At 46.0% G+C, this 25,570-nt stretch overlaps 1 protein-coding gene across 1 annotated transcript; it reads left to right on the top strand.

The window, feature by feature from the left end:
* Positions 1-18,004: 18,004 nt before the first annotated feature.
* LOC306954427 (ubiquitin carboxyl-terminal hydrolase 48-like) lies at positions 18,005-23,057 on the top strand (the record flags this gene model as incomplete). The annotated part of the gene is made up of 7 exons (XM_079545519.1): positions 18,005-18,032; positions 18,883-19,010; positions 20,367-20,491; positions 20,798-20,906; positions 22,140-22,273; positions 22,506-22,588; positions 22,858-23,057. The coding sequence occupies 7 exons, from the start codon at positions 18,005-18,007 to the stop codon at positions 23,055-23,057; spliced, it is 807 nt and encodes a 268-aa protein (XP_079401645.1).
* Between the last annotated feature and the right edge of the window lie 2,513 nt (positions 23,058-25,570).

The raw sequence follows: 25,570 nt of genomic DNA, 5'->3' as shown, positions 1-25,570 counted from the left end.
TCTTGGTTTTCCATAGCTCCTCCTAAAAGCCCTGTTGCATATGTTCTTAGTGGCTGATCAGCTTCTCGTGCCCATTTAAAGAGATTTTCAACTATTCCTTCCTAGAATGCAGGAAACAAGAAAGCAATTCCAACAGTTAGGCTTTTTTTTTTTCCTGTCAGTATTACTAATAGAGATCTCCAACAATTTGGCAGGTTTCAAAGAAATGATGTTGAACTTACACTAAGAAAAAAAAAAAAGTGGTGAATTATTTACATTTCTCTAACAGCTTAGTAGTTGAAAAGTCACTTAAAACACTTCTGGTGCCAGAGGAACTCATTACATTAATGACTGCTCACTGATCAAAAGAGCAATCCTCAACAGTCATATATATATATATATATATATATATATTGGGGAAGAGAGAAATGTATGCAATTATACCAACCCACATATAAGAAAACCACAGTGTTAAACATTAATATTTTAACAGGAAAACTCAGAAGTGATTGAACATGGCCTGACAGGCATTTTTTCTTAACAAGGCTGAATAAGTGTTAACTAAAACAGTTAATTAAAAGACTACATGTTAGAATGAAAGATTCTATTTTTTTTCCCTCTAGATCACTAGTGGATTTTGAAACATATATAATACCATAACAAAGACTTGCACCTTGTACAGAATTTGAGAAGTAGGTACAACACAGAAAAAGATCAGTTAATAATAATAATGGATAGACACACATTTCAGTAAGAACCTCCAGCTTACACATTTTTAAAGAGTTGTCCGTTATACATTAAATAATAATTAAATTTTAATTAAAGTGTTCTTATGACATTAGAAAATGAGACGCGAAATCCACTGGGCGCTAGAGGGCGTCCTTATGACCAGAACAACGCATTCTTAGAACAGCGATTGTCCGACATAAAGCCTCCTACAAAAAGAAAACCTTAGGAACCAGAAATGAATTTCATATATTTTCTAGTCACAAAAAAAATTAAGCTAAGTTTGGCACTTTAGGGCTTAAAAAATTTCTATTAACATAGAGATTTTGTGTTTCAAGAATAGAAACTATAACCTTCTCAAGGAAGAAGCCTATCACTTTGCTTTTAACTTTTTTGGGTCAAAGCCTTAGATTTTAAGCAGATTGCAAAAATACCATATTAAATTAAATACTTCAGAAAGGATATGCATTATTCCTTCCTCTTACCACACTTTAGAATCTATATCTCTATTTCTAATAGTAAAGGAACTCAAGTGAAACTTCCACATGAAGCACTACCTGATTTCCAGACTTCAGAAAAATGCTATATTAATTTATTTTTAAAGATGAAGATAGCAGGGCTCAGCAACAAAATCTGCTTTCTCCTCGCTTTCAACCCTTTGTGCATTCCTACATAAACCACACTTGCCAACATACAGAAGCTGAATTCAGCTGTCCATAACAGTTCTAGATAATCCCCATGAAGCACACAGGCTTTAGATTGCTTGAATTATGACTTGCTCATCATTTAGCTTGAATAATGCTATCACTCTGATGCAGTAGGGATTACCAGGTGACAAGCTTACAGCAAGTCTTAACATTCTATTCTGCCTGCTTCACTCGTGAACCTATAAAATAACAAGTACAACATTTCCCAAAACATTAATTTAAATTATAAATCATTTGAGCTGGAGGGAACATTTAAAGGTCATCTAGTCTAACTCCCCTGCAATGAACACGGACACCCTTTAGCTACATGAGGTTGCTCAGAGCTCTATTCTTGAACATCTCCATGGACAGGGTATTCACCACCTTTCTGGGCAACTTGTTCAGTGCTTCATGGTCCTTATTGTAAGAAACTATTTTGTCCAATCTAAATCTCCCCTCTTTTAATTTGAAACTATTTCCTCTTGTCCAATCACAACTGATCCCACTAAAGAGTCTGCACCCTTCTTTCTCACAGCACTCCTTCAGATACAGATAAGCTGCTGTCAGGTCTCCCCAGAACCTTCTCCAGGCTGAACGGTTTCAGTTCTCTCAGCCTGTCCTCACAGGGAAGGTGTTCCATCCCTTGGGCCATTTTTCAGGTCCTCCTCCAGACACATTCCCTTCTGTACTGAGGACTCCCACATATGGATGCAATACTCCACGTCTCACCAGCACAGAGCTGCTCCATCCTCACATCGTCAGACTGTACTGATAGTAAGGGTTGCCATGACCAGGTGCCAGTCCTTGCACTTGGCTTTGTTGAACTTCATGAGGTTCCCCCAGGCCCATTGCACAAACCTGTCTAAATCTCTCTGCATGGCCTCCCATCCCACAGATATGCTGAACGTATCATACATAATTCCAGCTCCTCTGTTTGAATCAGTCCTCTTGTAACTTACAAGCTGTGGAATACTTAAGATTTGATCAGCTGAACAAGCCCACATTAGAAAGCCCCAAACCTTTAACGAGGCTAAACAGATTGTCTCCCAGAGATAGGATTTAAATGTTGCTTTTTACTGGTTTCTCCTATGGGGTGAACTGTTGGAGCACATAATACACCAAGCTTATAAACTAAACCTTAGTATACAAGATACCTTTTCCTGAAAGACAACAGCAGTTTCCAGTCCTGGCATGATATCCAGAAGAAGTCTGCAGGCAGCAGTGTTTAATGGAGGTTCTCTGCTCGTCATCACATAAGCATTCACTAGCTAGAGAAGATCAGGAAAAGCATCAGTTTAAAATTCAGGAGTTGAAGTAACTTCTCTGAGAAACAGAATTCCCCTCTGATCTGACGTTCACTGATTAAATACTTTTCTTGAACTGATTTGTAAAGACAAATGCCTAAAATAATTACAGCTCACTAACAGTGTAATCATGTGAGAGTAATAGCTGAAAAAAACATTACAAAATCAAATACATACATTTTTGCTTATCAACTGCAGTTTAAGACAGAAAGCCCCACGTAAGCAATCTGGCAGAAACCTTGCAGCAGCATGCACTGATACAGGTGGTGCGCTGAGATGAGGGAAACAAAAATTCTGGCTATTAACTCATGAAAGGGGAGAGCATTGCAAGAGGAAAGCCAGACTCTTTTCTCCAAATGCTCTGCCTGAGCCTACTAGAGCTAGATACACTCTGCTTGTACAGGCACTCCAGCATTCCCAAGTATTCAAAGAAAAAGCACTGGAATTAGTGGTATTAATTTCCATTACAGAAATTAATTAGGATTTTAAACTTTTATTACAGGACCTACACTTTCTTTAAAGAGACTGATAAATGCTGAGAAGAACTAATTCGATCATTAATACGTGTATTCCAGTACTCTTGAATAGCTCATGAACTAACCCTTTCCTTGGGTCACTCTAGAGCAGCAAACAAGCTGTATTTAAACAGACTTTAAAAGCCACTGTTATGGAAGAAATAGTCCCACCACCAGTAAAACTAATATTAAACAAGCACAAGTACAGAGGTAAATAACAGAAAACAAAAATATTAAAGTGTCAAGAAGACTTGACAGGTACAGTCCTTAGAGCAAACCTACCGCATTCATGAAATCATCATTCTTGAAGAGTATCCTTAGTAGGTGACCAAGCATACACTCAGGGTCCGCTCGACCTATAGAGGAAACAGGAAAAGACTTATCTATGTACCTCAAGACTTCAATACTGAACTACTAACTTCCGACTGACTGTGGAATAATGTAGTTAGCTGTACCTTTATCAGAAACAGAATTATAGAAGCCATATGCATTATTCATCAGGTTAGTGTTTCCTCTAGTTGCAATTACCTACTTAAAAGGTGTACTAGTCACACCAGACCCTGATCAGTAGCGAACAGATTCAGGCTAGATTTTGCTTACTTTTGAACATGAATTATCATGTATCAGCTGATGCAGAGCTATCAAAACCACTCAGAATGCCTTACCAGGGTGTCGGTCATCAAAAGGGTCTGGATCCCCTTTGCGGTATTCTTCAGTCTCCTTCTCAATCAACTCAGACATCCTATAGAAGGAACGACATAAAACGAGCATAATCCACTCCGTCCTGCCCCGACGTGCAACTCCTCACGTTAGCCTATTGTTACAGTGCTATCAAACAGCTTATCAGCTTTCATTTGAATGGCATTCAGCACTACCAGAGGATTTCAGATGGTCCACCCAGAAGGGTTAATAAAGAGCCTTGCCTCTGGTACCTCATTCCCCACCAGCCCATCAAAACATGCTGAGACCTTATCAGCATCCCAGTGGCACTCAAGTGTGATGATGATCTGAAGGAGTCAATTTTTTGCTGCTTATTTACTCATGTTAGAGTCCTGGTGATGTCTACAACAGATACTGTAGAGAATTACAAGAAATAGGAATTTAAGCAGTACCCTTCACCTTACAGTTCCTCTTCTGGAGTGGGATAAGCCCTAAACAAGCAACTCTGCCCACTTTCCTGCCCACCAGTTTAGGCAGGTGCTAGGTCTTTTTAGGTGATAATTGGCATACTGAGTACATGCAAGGAGGGACTGACAAGCAGCACGGAAAGTGAGCTGAGCACTCTCCTCAGCCCATGCAGATTAGGGAGGCAGCCAAAGAGCATGCCAGCAGAAGCTTCTGAGTGGTTCTAGGGACAACAACATTATCACAGCCTAGATGAAACAGGCATACAAATCACTGATTATCTGATTCGGATGGTTGCGTTTATTTTGAGACAAGTAGGCGCAATCATCTGACCAAAATATAAAAGCACTGCCTCTTCACAATTGGCTTTGAAAAAAAAAAAAAAAAAAAAAAAAAAAAAACCCCAAAATTTTTTTGACTGAAAGCACACAAAGAGTAACTATGAAGTGGCTTGGATGTATCTATGGCTTATTCCACTCTCCTACCATTTTTACTGAGAATTGACAAACTACCAAAGCTCATTCTCACCTCTTAACACAGGCACTGACACAAAAGGTTTTAACAACAAAAAACAAAAAGAATTTACACACAAATGCTGATCTTTTATGCAGGTTTCAACATTTCCTTTATTCACTTGATATTAAGCTAGCTCCCTATCCACTTGAGTTTGCAAGCAAGATCTAGGTACTACATGAGGGACAGGTGTTCTTCCCCCCACTTTGGACTCTTTTTTTTTTTCCCCAAATTGTTTACAACTATCCCTGCAGATCACCTTTGAAAATTAGTCGTATTCTCACTTTCACTTGCCAGAAACATGGCTCACTTGAAGTCAAAGAAGGAGGTTGTGGGGACACTCAAGTTGCAACACTACCACTGATGCAAAAGGCACAATATAAAGCGGTGCCTTTATGACAGACTACAGACAGGATGCTCTGCAATACCACACTGCAACATACCATACCCCACATTTGGTCTGTGGAGCTGAAGTCAAAACACCGTGCTCCTGCCATTGTGTCACACTCTGACCTCTGCTGAATCAGAATCACATTTTAGCAGGCACCCATGCACAAAGAGAAGTTTTCTTCCAAGTAACTTAGAAGGCAGTAGGAAGTAGAAGAACATCACTCACCAAACAAACATGACCACAGCTTCCTCTGCCATAAGCCTAAATCAATATGCAAGAGCACTGCTATCTCCAGACATCAGCTAACACAAGCTCCACTTGGGGAGGATTCCTAGCACATCTTCCAGCAAATTCTTTTTAACCTATGCAGTATCTAAAACCTTGTATTCCAGACAGATAGATAGCTTTCTCTTTTTTTTCTCAGAAGCACTGTAAAACCTGCTAGAGCCAAGGGTACATCTCCTCACTATCAACCTTAAGTAGACCTGTTACCTACACCACAGCCAAAATACCTAAGCTCTTACTATCCATCAACTCTCTCCTTGCTGTACAGAAACCTTAGAGAACCAAAGGACGATTATCAGATTTGCTTAGGCCTAAAGAATGGAAGGAACTCGAGGAGTTCCAAACCTCTATCAATGCAGGAAAATGCATGTTGAATTTAAATTTCTTAGAACACATTAAATTTCTGGTGTTCGTCATTGTGACAAAAATCTTGGAAGCAGCACATATGCTTCCGTCAATACGCAAACCAGACAACAATACACACAGATGCACCAAAATACGGCTCAGGATTTTCAAGAGACCTACTCATTTTTAAACACTTGGCTTTGGCTTTTTGCAGCTCATCTCTCTCTTCTGCACTGTTATTTCTAAGGAGCAGTATAAAAAGCAAGCATTTGTGCCTGCAAGGTGAGGCATAACACGGGTCTGCGCGAAGAAGCTCCAGTACATTTCTGTCATTTCTACCCAGTGCCAGCTCAGGATCTGTGCACTAAGGTACCTGACCCAAGAACACAGAGCAGCATGGTACAGAAACCTGGGCTGCTCTAACGCACCAGTGAGCACAGTAAGCCCTTCAGGCACACACCACGCAGACAACAGCTCTGACAGTAGAGGTGGGAGGAGGAACTTTGTGGAATTCCTGTGACTGCCTTATTACACCAAGAACATTACAAGATTGCATAAGAGAGGTCTGCCCTGGGAAACCACAACTACAATTGATACTTTAAATAATCCTCTTGTAGAAGACTTCCTATAACGAATGGTGTTACTAGCACATACATACCTAGAAACATCCCAGGGAATATTTTCCTCACACAATAACACGGCAGCGTAACAATGTCCAGTTAAAAAAAAAAATCAACTTCTGAAATTTCCCTTTAAGCATGCTGTATGAGTTGCAGTAAAATCTTTTCAGTAAGGCTCCCTCCATCCAATGTGTCTCTCTCTTACTTTCACATAAACTGCCCAGCATCAGTGCAATTACAAACCCCACACCACCACTCCGATGGAACCACATTCTCACAGCTTTCTATTTTGATCAACAAATTACAAGTTTCAGAAGAACATACCAAATTTATTTCACTTGTTTAATGATTCCATCAGTTTCTACTATTTCAGAGTATTAAATCCATGTTTAGAGGTAGACTGTGTAAGACCTTTTGCAATATAAATGCTTAGTAAGCTTGTATGCATTTAAGTACTACACTCACAGTTCAAATTTCAGGCCAAGGATAACTTAATTACCAACAGTTAACCAGTTATTAAAAATCTTCAAGCAAACAAGCAAACAAGTAAAAACTGCTCTCAAGCAAATTCCTAAATCTGAATATCAGAAGTTATTTTATGGAACTCACCTGGTGAGAATAGGAACCATATCTTGCCCACTGCCATGTTCTTTCTCCCATTGCTCAAGCAAAGTAGTGAGCTCAGCCTTGGAGTCCACATGCCCAGATCCTGAAGTCATGGCTTAGCCTAAGGCAGAGGTAACAAACAAACAAACAAAAGCAGGAAGGTGAGCAAGACATCCCACAGTTTTACAATATTTACTGAAACAATCCAAATCAAAACTTAAAATCTACTTGGAAGACCACAATACTGCTGCACTTCACTTTAACTACTGAAGTTTTCTCTTGGTCCATTGCCTGAAGAATAAAGGAATGCATGCACACTTAGAGCAAGTCTCAACTGGTACACGACAACTCTGAGCACAAGGGAAAGCAGGCACACCTAACCAGACCAGTGCTCAGCACTAAAGCTGTTCAGAATGCTCCCTCAGTTCCACACAGACCTGAGTTAACCCTTTGCCATTGCTCAAGATTTGCTCACGAAACCATAAAGCCAGGGCAGCAAGATTACCATCAGTGTTTTTATTCCAGTTTAATGACCCTGGACATTGGAGAAAGAACCAAGAATCACCTTGGCTTGGTGCTGCTGAGGAGGCAGGTGACAGTGAGAGGAGCAGGTCACATATTGCCCTGCTTATGAGGTGTCCAGCCACAGGCAGTGGCTCCAGGGAGAAGGAAGAGCATGCACAGGATGGAGCACTGGAGCACTTACTCAGCTGTATCAGTTTTCTGATGACTTAGCTCCCCATCCTCAAAAGCAGGCTCCCTACAGCACTCAGCAACCTGTCACAGGACCATTTCAGGGAGGGCACACTCGCTCTAGGTTCTGCTTAAGCCTCTGAATTTCCAGACATCAATTTTTGTCAGTGTAATAAAAATCTACTACTACAGATCAAACTAGAACACACTCTGTCGCAAAATACTGCCATGCCCTAAAGCAGTTACAGCATTTCATTAACCATAAGATAACCAATATCCGTCTGCTACAAGATCAAATACCCATGTCATAAATGACCCAGAGTAAGAGCTTCCTAAAATCATGTTGAAGGCAGATATGTCATGTTCAAGGCAGTTCTGTACACAAAAACCCCTGTAATATATGTTTACGAATCACTTAAAGGAGAGACCATTAAGGCAGCCATGGTTTCACCTACTCACATAAGCCTTTACAGCCCAGGCTCATTCTGACAGAAGTCCCCATGCATAACTGAGTGCTGGCCTCCCCTGACTTGCCGACAGCCTTCCCTTGCTTGGGGAGTGAATGAGCAACCCTGCAGCCCTACCTCCCAGTCGGCACCTTCTGCACTTACTCAGGGGGTGGCAAACAGACATCACCCAGCTGAAATGGGCAGGGACTGCAGCTTCCCAAAGACCACAGAAAAATACACCTACAACATCAAGACACTTAGTCAGAAAAACACCATTTTGATAACCACTACATACAAGCAGAGTATGAAGGAAAAAAAAAAAAAAGCCTAAGCATAGCATAAGCTGGTGTTCTCTACATGAGAAGTAATTGTGATTTTATCTAGAGCATTTTCATCATTCATTTATCACAGGTTTAGCAGCTTTGGAAAAAGCACCAACTTAATGCAAACAACAAAGCATCCTGAGATTGTACGCACACAACGAAACATCTCTGATACGGAAAACTGCTCCTAGCTCAGAGGTCCATGCCTTTTTTCATTAACTCAACAACACTTGCCAGCAGCATTTCTCAGCTTTTAAACCCACAGAAAAATAAAATTCGTATGAGTAAAAAAAAACCAAAAACCAAAACACTACTTTGAGCTTCTGAATGTAAGTGCTGTAAATGGCAACTGCATTCAACTGTTTCTGACATCCATACCTTTGTTCCATGCCCAAAGGACACAGAAAAAAATGCCTCATGACCCCAGAGCTTGTGTAAGGCCTAGGCAGGCTCTTTTGCAGCCTGCAGAACAGCTTATTTTCCCTAACGAATTTTCATTATTTCAGCTAAAAAATGAGAAACACTACTCCAGCAATACCAGCAAGAGGTAAACAAAGTCCAATGCAGGAAGATCAGAGAAGTGCTCAAGTTATACCATAACCAAGGGGAAAAAAACCTTGGAGCTTATCTCACTTCAAGCACGTCACAGGTCTGAAGAACTGATGCTCATACAATACTCCCTGCAGTAGAGTTAAAACATAAGAATGCCACCCTTTTGACAGGTGCACAGCATTGGTGGTGCCTCCCCAAGGCATCCAAAGGAACTTGCCTATTCTGAGTGGCACTGCAAAGGGCAGCAACAAGAACTCTACCGCCAGCAGCACCTACTGCTGCAGTTCCCATACAAGTACACCAGAGACACAAAATATGCAAGGATTGAAAGTTATGGCAGCCAAAAGCCTTTTCAAATGCAAGAATCAAAGAAGTTCCTGCTGTGTTTGTTTTTTTGTTTTTTTCTTTCCAAGTATTCTACCTTAAATCATAGTGAAGCACCCTGCAGAAAGGCCAAGACCAGAAATTATATGAACCGAACTGCAAATATCACAAATCACAAATCCCCCCACCCTACTGGACAGGAAGGCCTGCAAGGGCTCTCCCTCAGAGAGGCTGGTGAACACACGCATCCTTACACTGCTTTCCAGGAACCGGAACAGGGAGCACCTCTCCCAACAGGAATTGAATCCATGACTTTTTCATTTTTACTTTCTAATAAGTTTTGGAAATTATGTGCCACAACAGATTTTAGTTAATACATATAATAAGCTAGTGGTAGAAACACTTTCTGCAACCCTGGCTGCAGTTTCCTAAGAGCAGAGCACAGCTCAGGCTGTTCAGCTTCACCTCTTGCTCCTCAGCACATGTGAGTATCACACTGTTGGAAATAACCCAAGTAATTTTTGTCAGGACGGTATCTCTGATAAAAGCAGAATTTATTCGCGATTGCAATGGCGGGCGTCCCACAAGTAGGAGCGCGCCTATGGACACAACATGACAGCCTTCATACCCTGTTTTCTCCCCCTTGCCTCCCCCCTCCCCTGTTTCCCCAATGGCTGGGTACTCCAGGTTCACAATCTTATCAGAAGGTTTACATTTGCTACTTACTTGTTCATTTATTTGTTATCTGGTGCCAGTCAGTAGTCATCCTGTTGTTTCCAAGATGTCTCGATGCTCTCCTTGTCCTATTGATATGGTGATTTTCTTTAAAGTCATCATCGTTAAACAAAGAGCACTGGGGGATGATGTCAGGCCTTCCCAATGTCTCTTCAGGCACTTCCTCGGGCATGCCATGACTTGTTCTTTGGTTTGCTTTCGTGCAGGATATTCTTGCAGTGTGTATGACAAAATATACATATATACACCTATATACAGAGTATGCGTTCCTGGGAAGGTTCGTCTATACGATAAGTGATGTAAACTTATCAGAGATCTTCCCCAAGTTAATCTACTGGGACTCCCAGAAAGAACTATGATAGCGGAGATCATAAAATAAAAATAATATTATACAATTCTAATGCAGAAACAACACTTGATTCTCACAATTCCCCCCTTTTTCTTTTTTTATACACTGTTGATTTCTGCAATTCTTTTTTAAGGTTCACTTTTATAGACATCGCCCTCGTCTTCACTTTCTTTATCTCCCATCTCCTCTAATACCATAATTTTATCCAAATGTAATGGCTCCATTAGTGCTTGCTTCAATAGTGCTTTCTCTATCAATCACTCTACTAGTCCCCTCACAAAGGGGATGACACAGCAACCAGTGGCCATCAAGGCTCCTGCTGCTACTATCAACGAAGTAAATGTGGATACAGTCACCCCTTTCCATTTACCAAACCAGAACTCCAACCATCCAGTGACAGAAGTATCCCTGATTTTTTTTCTGCCACTTCATTGACAAGGGTGGCACCAAGCCCTTGCAATGCCTTCGTTATTACGTCATCCAGAGCTGTGTTATTGGGATGAAGGTGCAACAACGGGTACTCAGTGTTACATATACATTCCTTTATCATATCTTAGCAGATCCTATTTTCTCAGGCCACCCTACTTGTGGCATATAACTGTCCTGCAATTCTCTTTATTGCACTCTTTGTATAATTTGTAAATCTCCATTGATTATAACAGATGTAGTTAACCCACTCTACATTCTTGTTGATCATCACCCACCAGGACAGTGACTCAAACCCTGCAACAGTTTGATTTCTTGCCTTAAAATCATCAGGAACAACAAGAAGAGAAAAGTTTAAATCCTTAGCTTGCCCGCATACCAAACAATATTGATATGTAATAATGTTTGTCACAAGAGATACATTTACATCATCATTTACATCATGTATTTACATCAAATGCTGCACTCATCAAATCAACATTTCTAACAGTTACAAGAGCCCACATTTCTGTCCTTAGATTCACAATTTTAAGGGTCCAGCTGATTTCAGTTCTCATTGTGTTCGATGGACCTTCTTAACTCTAGTATGATGTATCCACAATGCTCTTGTGTGGGATGTTAGCAGCACCTGGAACAGACCTACCCAGCTTGGTTCCAGGGGCGAATCTTAAAGAGATTTGTTACATACATATTATCGAGCCATATCAAGGCCTTGGGCTCTAGCTCCTAGAACCAGTTTCTCTTTTTCCTCAGAGCTATTCCTGTAGACTTATCACATGCTCAGTTAGTATTTTGCTCCCTACTTGGGTAGAAATTCCCTTTTGTACAACATAAGGCCTTCTGTACAGTATTGTGAAAGGACTTAACCCCTCTTTGGCTCTAGGTTTTGTTCTGGTACTAAGGAGAGCCAAAGGCAACAACTGTGATCAGGATAGTCCAGCTTCCTGTCCCAGTTTTACAACCTGTGATTTAATTAGACAGTTCATCTTTTCCCCCTGACCACTCGCCTGTGGTCTGTGTGCTGTGTGCAATTGCCAATTTATTCCCAATGCTTGCTGACCTGTTAGACAATCTCTGCAATAAAATGAGTTCCCTGGTTGAAGGGTATTGTTGCAGGACACCCAAACCTTGGAATAATCTCCTGCAAAAGTACCTTGGTTACTTTCTTGGCTCTATTGGTCCTGCAAGGGAATGCTTCTGGTCACCCTGAAAGGGTATTTTTTAGAACTCGCATATATCAAAACCCTCATTTTTCCTGGCAGTTAAAAAAATCAATTTGCAATTGTTGTCCTGGAAGGCTCCCTTTCCAACATGCCCCACTTGTACCCTGTTCCTGGTATTAGGATTGTACAGTTACTTTCTGGTTTCTGTACCCCCTATGTTTTATTATGTTCCCTTAGAACCAAATTCTATACAATACTAACGGGCACAACAGTGTGTCCATCTGGGTATGCACCCATCTGTCAGCTTGCTCTCTTCCCTTCATTAATTAGATTCCTATCCTTTCTAGAGTACCTTATAGGTTCTGACTAAGGTTCAGGTATTTCAAGTTTACCATCTGGAATTATAGCCGTTCTCCAATTTCTTTTCCTTCAGCTGCCTGTTTTGCCACCTGATCCATCATCATATTCCCAGTTTCCTGTACAGTGTCACTCTTCTGATGTCCTTTACAATGTATAACAGCCATGATGTTCTTTGGTAGATTTACATCACGCTGAATTTGTTTTCCTTGTGTGTAAACAATCCTTGCTCTTTCCAGATGGTACCATGAGTGGGTACCACCCCAAAAGCATATTTCCATATATTTAAGGTTCTTGTCAAGGCAATTATTTCAGCCTTCTGAGTGGAAGTCCCCACAGGTAATGGTTTTGCTTCAATTACCCTGTCAGTAGCAGTTACTGCATGTCCTGCCTTACGGTTTCCTTGTCTTCACAAAACTGCTTCCGTCGATGAATCCAGGACTCCTCAGCATCTCCCAACGGTTCCTCCTGTAGGTCTGACCAACTGGCACAGAGTCTCCATGCAGTTGCACACTGCTGGCTTGGAGGCAGCTCTGCGTTGGAGTTCTGGGTGTTCAGCAAGTTGCTTCCTTCTCTTTGATCAGTTGTGCTTTCTGTTGAGAAACTTGATAGCCATCAAGAAATTCAGCAAGCTCACAGTCCATTGCACACAGTCCTTTGTTACGGTAGCATCCATGTACTGCAGTAAAGTTCCACTGTGAGATGGTGAGCCCAAACCTCAGGCTCACGAGTTGACCAGTTCTCAAAAATCACTGGGCTGTTCTCACAACCCTGGGTATCACTGTGCAGGTTAACTGAATTATTATTATTATTACTTTTAATTATATATATATATTTTTTTTTCTTCTCTCCATATTTGAGTTTTCCTATTCAAAGGCAAATAATTTTAGACTTTCTTTGGCAAAACCAGGCAGAAAAAGGTGCACTTCAAGTCCAGAACGGTAAACCCCACCTGCTTATTCCTTAGCTTGGTTAATAAAGATATACACCATGAGTTGTATATATTCAACTTTTCTATTAATTACCCTCAAACCTTGTACCAAACTATAGCTCTTGCCATCCAAATTTTTTTTTGTTTGCAAGATCGGGTGTTGTATTTGGATTTCTATCCAATTAGTAATCCAAAATCCAATAAGTTATTTTTATTTCTTTTATCCTCCTACAATCTCGTATCCTCACAGGGCATTGCTTTACCCTGGTTGGGCTGGCTCCCATCTTTAACTTAACTTTCATTGGGCTGCATTTTTGGCTCTGCCAGGCATCCCTGATGCCTGCAATCCTGTGTATACCCAATTTAGGATTTACGTAACTTCTGGGAGTACGACATTGCTTTTCCCAGTTAGTGTTAAAGTCAGACTTAAAATTTTCAGTCCATTGCTCTTGCTTGACTAGTAGTTCCAATCGTCTCTTCTGAATTTAATCTCTACATTCAACTATTCTAACATGTCATGCCCAACTAATCATTTTGGAGAACCTGGCATGTACAAGAATTTATATATTCCTACTTGTTCTCCTAGCCTGTATTTAATTGGTCCAAAAAAAAAGTAAACTTCTCTTTCCAGTAGCTGCTACAACTATTACGAAAATCATCTACAGGTAGTAATTCTTGATGTAGCACAGATAAGAGGCACCCAGAGGTACCAGAAAATAAACCTCTTCACCCTGCTTCCCTGTCATGGTTTTATGATTTTTGGTCATCAGTATTCCACACCATAACATCATGTAATGCACTGGGGGTGGAGTTTGATATCTGCCGAATGTTCGTCCGACGGAGAAGAACTACATTTCCCCAGGAGGCTTTGCGGTCAGCAAAAAATAACTCCATAAAGCAAAAATAACTCCATGCAAGGTCACCTGATCCTTCTTCTTCTTCGCCTGCGCTTCGCTGTCTGCGCTTCGCTATCTGCGCTTCGCTGCCTGCGCTTCGCCACCTGCGCTTCGCCATCTGCACTTTGCCGTCTGTACTTCAGTCACTCAACTGGACTGCACTTCTCACCCCAGCATTGTGGTGAGGTCTATACAATTCAAGCAGATTCTCTCTCTCTCTCTCATTGTATTTTACTAATACTATATTTAGTAAAATCATTTGTTCCACCTCAGATTAGTGCTGTTGTTTTCAAGTATTTTGGGGTCCCCTGCTTCCCCTTTCCCAGAGGCGCGGATCCGCAGATCCCTCCGCCCTGCTGGTCACGGAACTGGGCCGGACCAGCCCATAAACCGTTGACATTCCCCTGCTGCTTTCGGTCCTGGCAGGGTGGAACTCTCCCTGAACCCTTCCAGGCTCCCCTTACCTCTTCTTCTGGGTAAGGACATCCCTGTTAACCTTGCTCAACTTTGCCTTCCTCAGTTTGTTTTTCCCAAACCCTTTTCACTTTCCAAACTCTCATCATCACAGACATTACTAACATTGTATTTCAATTTCACCCCCTTCTCTCCCCAGGCTTCCAGTGCTCACACTGGATACCGGGTTTCCCCAGCTCTGCAGATGCTGGCTATTCTCACTTCCAATGTCCCATCCCATCCCCATTCACAAGCACTGCACCCTTCAGATCACAGAGGGAGGCTCCGGCCCCCAGCTCTTTCTCCCACTCCAAGTTGTTCTTACAGGCCGCAGTGGGGGGGTGTGCGGGGATGTGTTCTTGCGCCGGCCCAACTCTAATATTCCAAACTCACTGTTTTCCTTAACCTTTTTGCCTTTTTTTTTGTTTGTGTGTTTGTTTTTCCACAATTCCACTATTTGTACCCTCAACTGCAATTCCACATACCATTAACAATTGCAATTCCGCATACCATTAAAACTGCATTTCCACATAATTTCCATATACCGTTAACAACTGCATTTCTACATACCATTAAAATTGCACTTACACACGATTTCCACATACCATTAAAAACGGCATTTCCACATAATTTCCACATACCATTAACAACTGCATTTCCACATAATTTCCACATACCATTAAAAACTGCATTTCCACATAATTTCCACATAACATTAACAACTGCATTTCCACATAATTTCCACATACCATTAAAACTGCAATTCCACATACCATTAACAATTGCATTTCCACATACCATTAAGACAGTTTCTCCCAGTGCCTTCAAAATCCACAAATCAAACAACACAATTCCTCAACTTCCACAAACATCCAGCACTTGGTCTCATGATTAGGATACTCAATTATAAAACTGGTCCCGTTACTCCATTTACGTTCCTGGTTTCTTATTCAATATTCCCCCTGGCTCACCAACAGTGTTTCTCCAGTGAGCCAAAACACAACCCAGGGGGTCTACTCATATCACTTTAGACACCCCTTGTTCCATAACAGCCTCGTACACGACATAACATAACACAACACTTTCAGGACATAAACATTTAACAATCACGAAGACAGTGACAATAATCAGTACAATTTATCCTCAGGATTCTTCTCTCTCTCTGCCTTCCTCCAGAGCTCAACCTTCCCTCTGTATTCATTTCCCACACTTGCATAGCTGCCAACCTCCTTCTCCAATAAACAACGTATCAACGATAAACATCATTTCCATTCATGAGTACAAATTAGGCCCTAGAAATTGATCTAACTGTTCTGCTACACTTATAGGATCCTCAGTTAAGGAATTCTTCTTGCAACTCCTAACTTCTCTTCTAGTACAAACAGCAGGCATTACCGCACCTTTTTCCCTTTGACCTAAGACTGCCTTAAGAGGATAAAGTGAAGTGTTAGTAAGGTTAGTATTAGAGAAAGGAAAACTATCCAGGTCCCATTCGCATGACAACTCCCTCAGTAATCGAGAGCGCATCCTCTCTCCAGGACCCTGCACAGATCAGCAGCACCCACTTTCCTCCTCTGGAGAGGTCACCGCCGCTTTAGAAATTGCACTGCTTTAGAAATTAAAGGGGGGGAAGTTATCTAAGGGATCCCATTTATGATCTTTCTACTTCTCTTTCCTATTTCCTTTGAACTTGGACTCCTCGCGAGGCACATTTCTTTACTTCTTGCATTCATTAAGAGACCTAAGCCAATTCTGTTTCAGAAAAGGAGTCTTACTGTTTACATATAAATACAAAGTCTGATAGGCCCAATTTTCGTCAGACTCCTATTTCGGTCAAAATAATGATTTTCCCTGTAGTGGCTCTCTACTGTATACAGTATTTAAACATCTTTTCCCTGTTCTTTTCCTAGTTTTGGGATTATTTTCCAATTTTGAAACACTTCTCCCAAGGGGCTGGCTCTCTCTAGGCACCATTCCGGGGACCTTTTTCCCCTGCTCTCGGGAACTCCTGTGAACTGCCCAGCTCACAGGTTACCACACTCTGATTCTCGGATTTTGGGCCCAATCCCTCAGGAGTACTATACTCCTATCTCGGATTAATAGGGGTGTACTGCTGGCACTTCGTCAAGTGCACAGGGTACCGCACACCAACAGTTCCCTACCGAGACTCTTCCTTTCACCAACACAGCCGCTTCGTCCGTCCCTGGCCATTGCCCCTCGCGGCACAGTGGAACCGCAGGTCGGGACTCCGCACTCGCTTCGCACTGACAGCACGTCTCAGTCACACACACTCAAGAGTCTCAACCGACCCCCAAGGAAAGAGTTAAATCCCCTTACCTTGGTCCGTGCACGAAGTTACCGGGTCGCAATGGCCAACACCCGTGCCTATCAGCCCCTTGGCTTTCACAGAGCCCGTCCTTTATGAAACAGTCTCGGTTTTTTATCGGCCATACCAAGGAGTCACCTCAGCACGCAGACAGGACCGCTGAAATCAGCGGGGTGCACCTATTCTGTGCAGGGCAGTAGCGAAACTCTCAAAGAGGCGATAATAATCTCGGACGAGCCCCCAAATTGTTGGAAATAACCCAAGTAATTTTTGTTAGGACGGTATCTCTGATAAAAGCAGAATTTATTCGCGATTGCAATGGCGGGCGTCCCACAAGTAGGAGCGCGCCTATGGACACAACATGACAGCCTTCATACCCTGTTTTCTCCCCCTTGCCTCCCCCCTCCCCTGTTTCCCCACTGGCTGGGTACTCCAGGTTCACAATCTTATCAGAAGGTTTACATTTGCTACTTACTTGTTCATTTATTTGTTATCTGGTGCCAGTCAGTAGTCATCCTGTTGTTTCCAAGATGTCTCGGTGCTCTCCTTGTCCTATCAATATGGTGATTTTCTTTAAAGTCATCATCGTTAAACAAAGAGCACTGGGGGATGATGTCAGGCCTTCCCAATGTCTCTTCAGGCGCTTCCTCGGGCATGCCATGACTTGTTCTTTGGTTTGCTTTCGTGCAGGATATTCTTGCAGTGTGTATGACAAAATATACATATATACATATATACAGAGTATGCGTTCCTGGGAAGGTTCGTCTATACGATAAGTGATGTAAACTTATCAGAGATCTTCCCCAAGTTAATCTACTGGGACTCCCAGAAAGAACTATGATAGCGGAGATCATAAAATAAAAATAATATTATACAATTCTAATGCAGAAACAACACTTGATTCTCACAGTTAGAAAGCTGTGCTTGGTGCCATGGATGGCGAGGATTCAGGTGCTGGATGTGAGGGGCTGTGCTGCTGCACCTTCTGCATGGTGCTGTGCTGGAGGTGTGCTCTGAGCCACCCCGCCTTTGCTCTACTCAGTGAACAGCACCTTGCTGTTTGGCTCGAGCTGTTTTCTGACAGCTCACGTTGGGCGCTGCGGGATGTTTGGCCTGTGCTGGGGCTTGGTGCTCTGTGGGCACCCAGCAGCAGCTCAGCTCCGACCTCTTTGCTCACTGCCTCTTCTCCCACGGAGTTGGAGGAAAGAACTGGGAGGAAAAAAATGGAGCTTGTGGGTAGAGATAAGAACTCTTTACTACAGCAGAAAAGGAAGAGGGAAATGAGTGCAATGGTATTTTACTGAGTGTTTATAAAACAAGCGGTGCACGAGGCATCACCTGCTGTCTGGTGCCCGGAGCAGTGGCTGTGGCTGCCACTCCAGTCTCAGTTTTCTGGTTTCACATGATGCCGTTTTTCATGAAATATCCCTTTGGCTGCTTTAGGTCAGCTCTCCTGCTTCTGTCCCTCCCAGCACCTCGTGCTCTCCAGCCCCCTGGCTAGCAGGGCAGAAGGAGCAGCTGGAAAGCTGAAACGTCCTTGGCTCTGTGCAGCACTGCTCAGCAACAGCTAAAGCATTGGGATGTTATCAGTGTTGTTTTTCTCCTAAACATAACATTGTACCAAACACTGTGGAGAAGATGAACTCTGTCTCTGCTGAAGCCAGGACAGTAAGCTGTCATCGCTGACATTAACCACATCAGATCTCATGATGGTTTAAAACAGCTCTACTAAAGTGTGATTTTTTTTTTTTTTAGTTGTACAGTTTTGTCAGTTAACTTGTACAGTTTGTCTTTTTTTTTTTTTTTATAGACTATGAGCCTCAGACCATCTGTGAGCATCTTCAGTACTTGTTTGCCTTGCTGCAGAACAGCAGAAGGCGATACATCGATCCCTCTGGGTTTGTCAAAGCCCTGGGCTTGGATACAGGCCAGCAGCAGGTAGGCTTGAGTCTTGCCTGTAATTACCTCCTCTAAGGAAGCGTGAAACTGCCCTTTTAGGTGTTATTTGAGCGATCTCTGAGCTGGGGTCTGCTGTTCAGCCTCATTTGTACAAACACAAAGGGAGGAGAAGTGCTTCAGGCCCTTCCTGGAGTGGGTGTAGGAGGAGGACTGGCACCGTTAGCACCTGCTCCAGAACACTGAGCTTGCTGAGGAGTGAGCCAGGACCACGTTTCCCAGAGTGAGAGGCACTGGGAAGGGCTTTGTACTGCAGAACTCCTCGGGGAGGCTGAGGTCCTGCACGAGTCTGTAAGCAAAGAACTTGCTTTTGGGAGAGGTGAGTGCAGTGTAGGGCTGCTCCGGATACTGAAGGGGGCTGAAGAGAAGGATAGAGCTTGCAAATGAGCTTTGAGTAGTAAGGGAGGACAGCTGAAATCGGAGCCAGAGCGCCGGCATACAATGCCTGGGGAGGATGAGGGAGGGGAAGGTCGCTCCTTGTCCTTGGGAAGGAAGTGGTCGTTAGTGACCAGTGATTAAAGGCCGGCCAAGTGCCACGTGCCGTTGTGACAGTGGTAGGAACCAGAGAGAGGAGCTGTGGGACCACAGCAGGCTCAGCACTGAGAGGAGAGCTGAGAGCTGGGCAGGCGAGGTGAAAGCCAGCTTGTTTTCTGGAGGAGGGAAGAGGCAGCACAGAAGGCAGAGTGCTGTGGGGAGAGGATTGCCCTAAGGGGTGTGGAGCAGCTCCTGGGCCTTGCAGGAGGAAGGGAGCAAAGCCACAGTGCAGCTTCTCAATTTTATTTCCCCCGTGTCGCTCGGTGCAGGCAGCTCGTATTGTGTGCTGAGGCTTTGACTAATGAGCGTTAACAAGACAGAAAGCTCTGCAGGAATGGCAGGCTGGTGAGATTGACTCCCACCCAGCCAGTGCTCTGCAAGCTGCTCCTGCATCCCCTTCAGAGCTGCTGTGATCTGGCAGGGCAGAGCAGCACGCCGTGTCTCCATGGCTGGGCAGCAGGAGCTGATGTCTGCACGCCAGGTGGAGCACGAAGGGATTGACGTGGTTAACGAGCCGCTGTTTTCCATCCAGAACCCTGCGAGCAGCGGGGCAGAAGTCAAAGCCACCCCAAGCTGCTGGCCCAGAGCCAGCCTCGCTCCTGCTGTGCTCTCACGCTGGGAGCCTTGTGCTCCTCTTAGGCAAATTCCTCTTTTCTTTAGTTCTCCCAACCGGTCTCTTTCTATTCAGGGCACGCTGGAGTCTCGGCGCAGGCTGTGTGTAGGGCTCTGTTAATTTGCAGTAAATTAGCAGTGATTGCGCTTTGTGCCATGGCGTATTGTTAAAACCTCGGCTTTCTGTTCCAGGATGCCCAGGAATTTTCCAAACTGTTCATGTCACTGCTTGAAGATACTTTATCCAAACAAAAAAATCCAGACGTTCGAAACATTGTTCAGAAACAGTTTTGTGGGGAGTACGCCTATGTCACGGTGTAAGTATGTGGTCTTTGGGAGGAATATTTAAACATTTGAGAAGGATATGAGGGGAAATTTCCCTCCTGACAGCTGGAGCAGGCAGGTAAGCTGCTGAAATGCTGTGTAGGAGGCTTCTGGAGTTGTAAGCAGGTGCTCCGTGTTTTACTGGTAGGTGCTGTTATCCTGCACGCTGTCCTGCAGTGTTGTGATGTGCCACGGTAGCTGTTACGTAGCTACAGGGGGAGGGCTGCTGGTGGCTGGGGAGTTGCAACTCATCAGCTGGTGAACTTTTCTCATGCATTTGTGTTTTCTTGTTATTCTAGCTGCAACCAGTGTGGCAGGGAATCCAAACTCGTGTCTAAGTTTTATGAGCTGGAGTTAAACATCCAAGGGCACAAGCAGCTGACAGACTGCATAACAGAGTTTCTGAAGGTATGGGCTGGTTGATTTGTGAGCTGTGCTGTTCTCAGTGAGGTGTTTCTGTTCCCTCCATCAACCAACAGCTTCTCAGGTCGGTATGCTGCTGAAGCTGAGCTGACTCGGGGAGATGAATGCAAAAGGAAATGCTTTTCTGTGAATCCAAAAAAGAGGACCCAGTCATGCACTCCAGACGGGAGCGAGGAGTAGCTCTGGGCGGGATTGCTGCACGTGCACTTGTAATAGCTTTAAAAAGCACTTAAAGCACTTTGGAAGCTGTGTTTAGTCATAATGCCTTCCCAGGAAAACTGTGAAAAAGCCCCTGGAAAAAAAAAAAAGTCTGACCAAAAGTGCCTACGTGCTTTGTCATGGATAGCACCGGGAGAATGGCTGCTTTTTGTGTTGTCTATATCGGTGCTCATCTGCATAGCAACAGGAGGCATTCCCTGCTCTGGAACAGCTCTCAAAAAATACTAGCAAGGCCCCAGAGTGGCTGAGGGAACAGCTGCAAGTGCTCTGTTTTGACTCGAAAATCTGCTGGAATCTGGAGTTGCTGCCCTGGCAAAAGCTGGAGGCCTGGGTGCAGAGCTGACCTGCAGTGTGACGCTGCTCCTTCCAGGTGTGCTGGCAAAAACCACAGCGCTGTGTGCACACGAAGGGGTGGCTGCATGCAGGCAGCAGTGCTGCTGCCCTGACACGGGGAGCTTCCATCTGTGTGGTCCTCCTCCAAATGACACGGTTGGATTTGCAGTTCTCAGGCCTAATCCTGCCGCTGGCACTGTCCAGGCACAGACTCTCCTTTCTTTGGCTGATGTGTGTTTTTCTGGCCCCAAAGGACTGCGATTTCCAGGCTAGAATGTGGCTGTACATTAACTTGGTCTGCGTGATCTCCTAAAAGGGCAGTTGCTTTGTTTTCTTTCTCCTTAGCCCTAGTGGTATTAAACCAACTTGATGCACTTCGGTCAAGTGGAGAGCAAACCTGGCAGCCTTGTAAGCAGCCCGAGGTCTGGCTTGACATTTAAAGTGACAGAGGTCTGCTATGACTATGCTATGAAGTGCCCTTATTAGCCCAGAGGATTGCAAATTTCCGACCTGTAGATTATTTTGGAAGGCGGCTGGGTGGAGACTTCAATGATTAAAATAACTTCAGTGCTTTCCAGTCTCCCGTGGGTGGCTCGGGTTGAGGGGCTGACTGCAGGGGTAACCTGTTCTCAAGATCTTTCTTTCTGCCCCCCCTCCCCCGGTCAGGAAGAAAAATTAGAAGGGGACAATCGTTATTTTTGCGAAACTTGTCAGAGTAAGCAGAATGCCACAAGGAAGATCAGGCTGCTAAGTCTTCCATGCACACTCAACCTGCAGCTGATGCGTTTCGTGTTTGACAGGTAAGCCTTCCTCTGGAGCGCGTGCTGTAAAAGCAGGAGTGCCTTGGGTGCTCGGAAGCCCTTTGGAAAGCCATCTGCTCTGCTCTTTCTGCATTGGTTTGAGATGTTGAGGATTGAGTGCGTGCATGAGCTTCTCTTGGGATGCTCGGTGGGCTTCGAGGAAAGTTACTGTGAGATGTGAACTGTTATTGCTGTCCCCTGAACTGAAGCTTGGCCATTTGCCTTCGCACAGACAAACTGGCCATAAGAAAAAGCTGAACACCTACATTGGCTTCTCTGAGCTGCTCGACATGAAGCCTTTTATGGAACAAAAAAGTGAGTAGCACGCTGTGGTAATTGGCAGTTACTTCTCAACAAACGAGAGGGGATCTTGTCTGAATCTGCTCATAGCTGGGGAGTTTGTCCAGAGCTGTTGGAAGCCTGAGCAGCAGCTGCCTGTGCCTAGCTGGGCAGGTTGCAGGAGTTCTAACTAGCAATGTGAAGAGGGCTTGGGCAGCTAGGTGCAGCCTTTGCATGCTACCCTGCAGAAAGCTGAAGTGCTGGGGAAGAAAGCAGGAGCTAAATAACCACTGTTTCCCTTCCAGGTGGTGTTTATGTATATGAACTGAGTGCTGTTCTCATACACCGAGGTGTGAGTGCATACTCAGGGCACTACATCGCCCACGTGAAGGACCCACAGACAGGAGAGTGGTACAAATTCAACGACGAAGACATCGAGAAGATGGAGGGCAAGAAACTGCAGCTGGGGATTGAGGAAGATCTAGGTAAAATCTTTGAGTTGTGAGTGCCCTTTTAAAATAACTCTTTTCACGGAGGCTGAATACGTGAAGGCCCTGATGCTCCTAAAAACAAAATTGCTCCTACACATGCTGTCACATCTTAGCAGTAAGGTGTGAAATGGCAATTCTGTTAATTGGTGGTATGACCGCCAGGATGGGACATGTGGGCACTGCTGCTTTCCCTCTGAAAAGGGTGCCCTGCTGAGCACCCACTTCTGGGGTCTCCATCACCATTCGCACCCATCTGCATGAAGAACCCCATCCATGAGCACCTATGCCATCGATCCCCCACGTCCATCAGCATCCATCCCCACATGCACCCACACTTACAGGACCCCTGTGCCCATGCACACCGACAGGGATGTGCTCCCCGGTGCCCACCTTGCCCAGGAAGTGCTTGCGGTAGATCTTGGCCGTGTGGTTGCCCTCCAGCCGCACACGGGTGCCGGGTGCTGGGTTCAGGGGGGGCTCGGGGGCCCCGCTCAGTTGGTGGTTGGTGCCCTCGATCCAGTAGCCCCCGAATTGTGGTAGCAGGATGAGGGGGAACGGCCCTTCCCGGCCCAGCACCTGCACCCACAGCTGAGCTGGGTGCTCCCTGATGCCCACCCACCCAACCTCACCAAACCTGGGAAGCACGGCCACGCTACCTCGTGCACACTGGGGTATGGGATGTAGTCCTCTTCTGTCTGCAAGGCAGTGGGGGGGTGAAGCCCTTCTGGAACTCTTCAGTGCTGTATGATTTCCCCCCCCCCCCCCCAAACTCCCTTGTTGGCACATACCTTGAGTGGGGGGGGCACGGTGCGGTGCTGCTGGGCCATGCTGCTGCCTATGGGACACGGCCATGGGGTACGGGGGGCACCGGGGGCTGTGTGATCCATCCCGGTGCCGGGAGGTCACCCATGGGAGGGAACAACTCACCGGGGGGTGGCAGTGATTGCGGGACGCAGCTAGCTGGCCGAGGGGGGGCCAGGGGGGTCCATCGTGGCGCTGTCTGAGGGGAAACGGGGTGCGGGAAGCTGTCCCCTGGGGGTGTCCGGCTGCGGGGAAAAACCATCACCGCCCCCTCCCCAAGAGTGCGACCGTCCAACCCCCCCCCCGACCCCCACGGGGCGCCCTCTGCGGGCGGGCGGGAGCGGTGCGGGGCAGCACCACGGACAGCGGCGGGGACCCCACGCGCAGCGCAGCCCGACCCGACGGCCCGCGCAAAAAGCGCGACCCCCCCCAGCCCCGTGCAAAGCCCGCGGGGGGCACCTCCCCCTTAGCATCCGTGGGGCCCTTCTGTACGTGGGGGGGGAGGGGGAGACACCCAAATGTACAGCCAGGGCGGGGATTGGGGGTAACAAGGAGGGCAGATTGCAGAGATACGGTTGAGGGGGGATGGAATATGGGGCCGAGATGCGGGTGGGGGGAAGGGACGGGGAGCAGGTTTGGGGGCGAAAGGGGGGAGGCAATTTGTAGGGTACATACTGGGGAGGTTTGGGGACACTCAGGGGCTGACGCCCCCCACCCCCACCCCCAGACCCCCCATCTCCTCCCGGTACCGGCAGCGGCTGAAGGTCACGGGCCCGGCCCGGCCCCCCACGCTGCTGCGCGGCCCCGGGGACACCGGCGGTAGTGGCAGCCCCGGGAGGGGGGCTGCGCGGCGCTTACCGGGGGCGGCGGGAGCGGAGCTGAGCGGCTCGGGGCCGGGTCGGTACCGGTACCGGAGAGCAGCGGCGCGGGGCCCCACCGCTCGCAGCCGCCGCGCCGCGTCACGTGCAGCGGGGCGGGGCGGCCCGCACGGGGGCGGCCGGCACCGGGAATGGCACCGGAACCGGCACTGGCACCGGGCACCGCCATCCCGACCCCAGGAGAGGAGCAAACGCCTCCGTAACCGGCAGCGGACCCGCGGGGGGAACGGGGATGGGCAGCGGGAAGCGGGACCCGGCGGCCCCGTGCCCTCCGCCCGGGCACTCGGCGTCCCCTCCATCCGTCCGTGCTCAGAGCCACCGCGCTCCCACCCCTGAGCAGCCAGGCTGCCCCCGTTTTCCCACCCTCGGTATCCACAGCGCTCCCACATCTGCTCCCCCGTCCCCAGGGACAGTGAGTCCATTTGCCTGTCTGTCCCTCTGTCCGCCTGCCCTTCCATCCTCCCACCCCTGGTGTCCAGAATCCCTGTCTGTCTGCCCGCCCATCCATCCTTACTCCCATCCCAAATGCCCAGAGTCCATCTGTCCATTCATCCGTCCTCCAATTTGTCCACCCTCCCATCTCTGGCGCCCAGAGCGAGTCCATCTGTCTGTCCATCCTTTCACTCTCCCCTCCATTCATCTGTCCTGTCATCCCTGGTGTCCGGAGTGAGTCCATATATCCATCTGTCCCTCCCTAGTGCCCAGAGTGAGTCTGTCTACCCCTCTTCCCATCTGCCATTCTCCTAGCCCTGGTGCATGACTGAGTCCACCTGTCCGTCCCTCCACTCGTTCAACATCCCAACTCTGGTGGCCAGTGATTCTATCTGTCCATTTAATCTCCCACCACT

The sequence above is a fragment of the Tetrao urogallus genome, assembly GCF_951394365.1.
Source record: "Tetrao urogallus genome assembly, chromosome: 21".
Classification (NCBI taxonomy): Eukaryota; Metazoa; Chordata; class Aves; order Galliformes; family Phasianidae; genus Tetrao; species Tetrao urogallus.
This window is presented reverse-complemented; position numbering and strand designations above follow the sequence as displayed.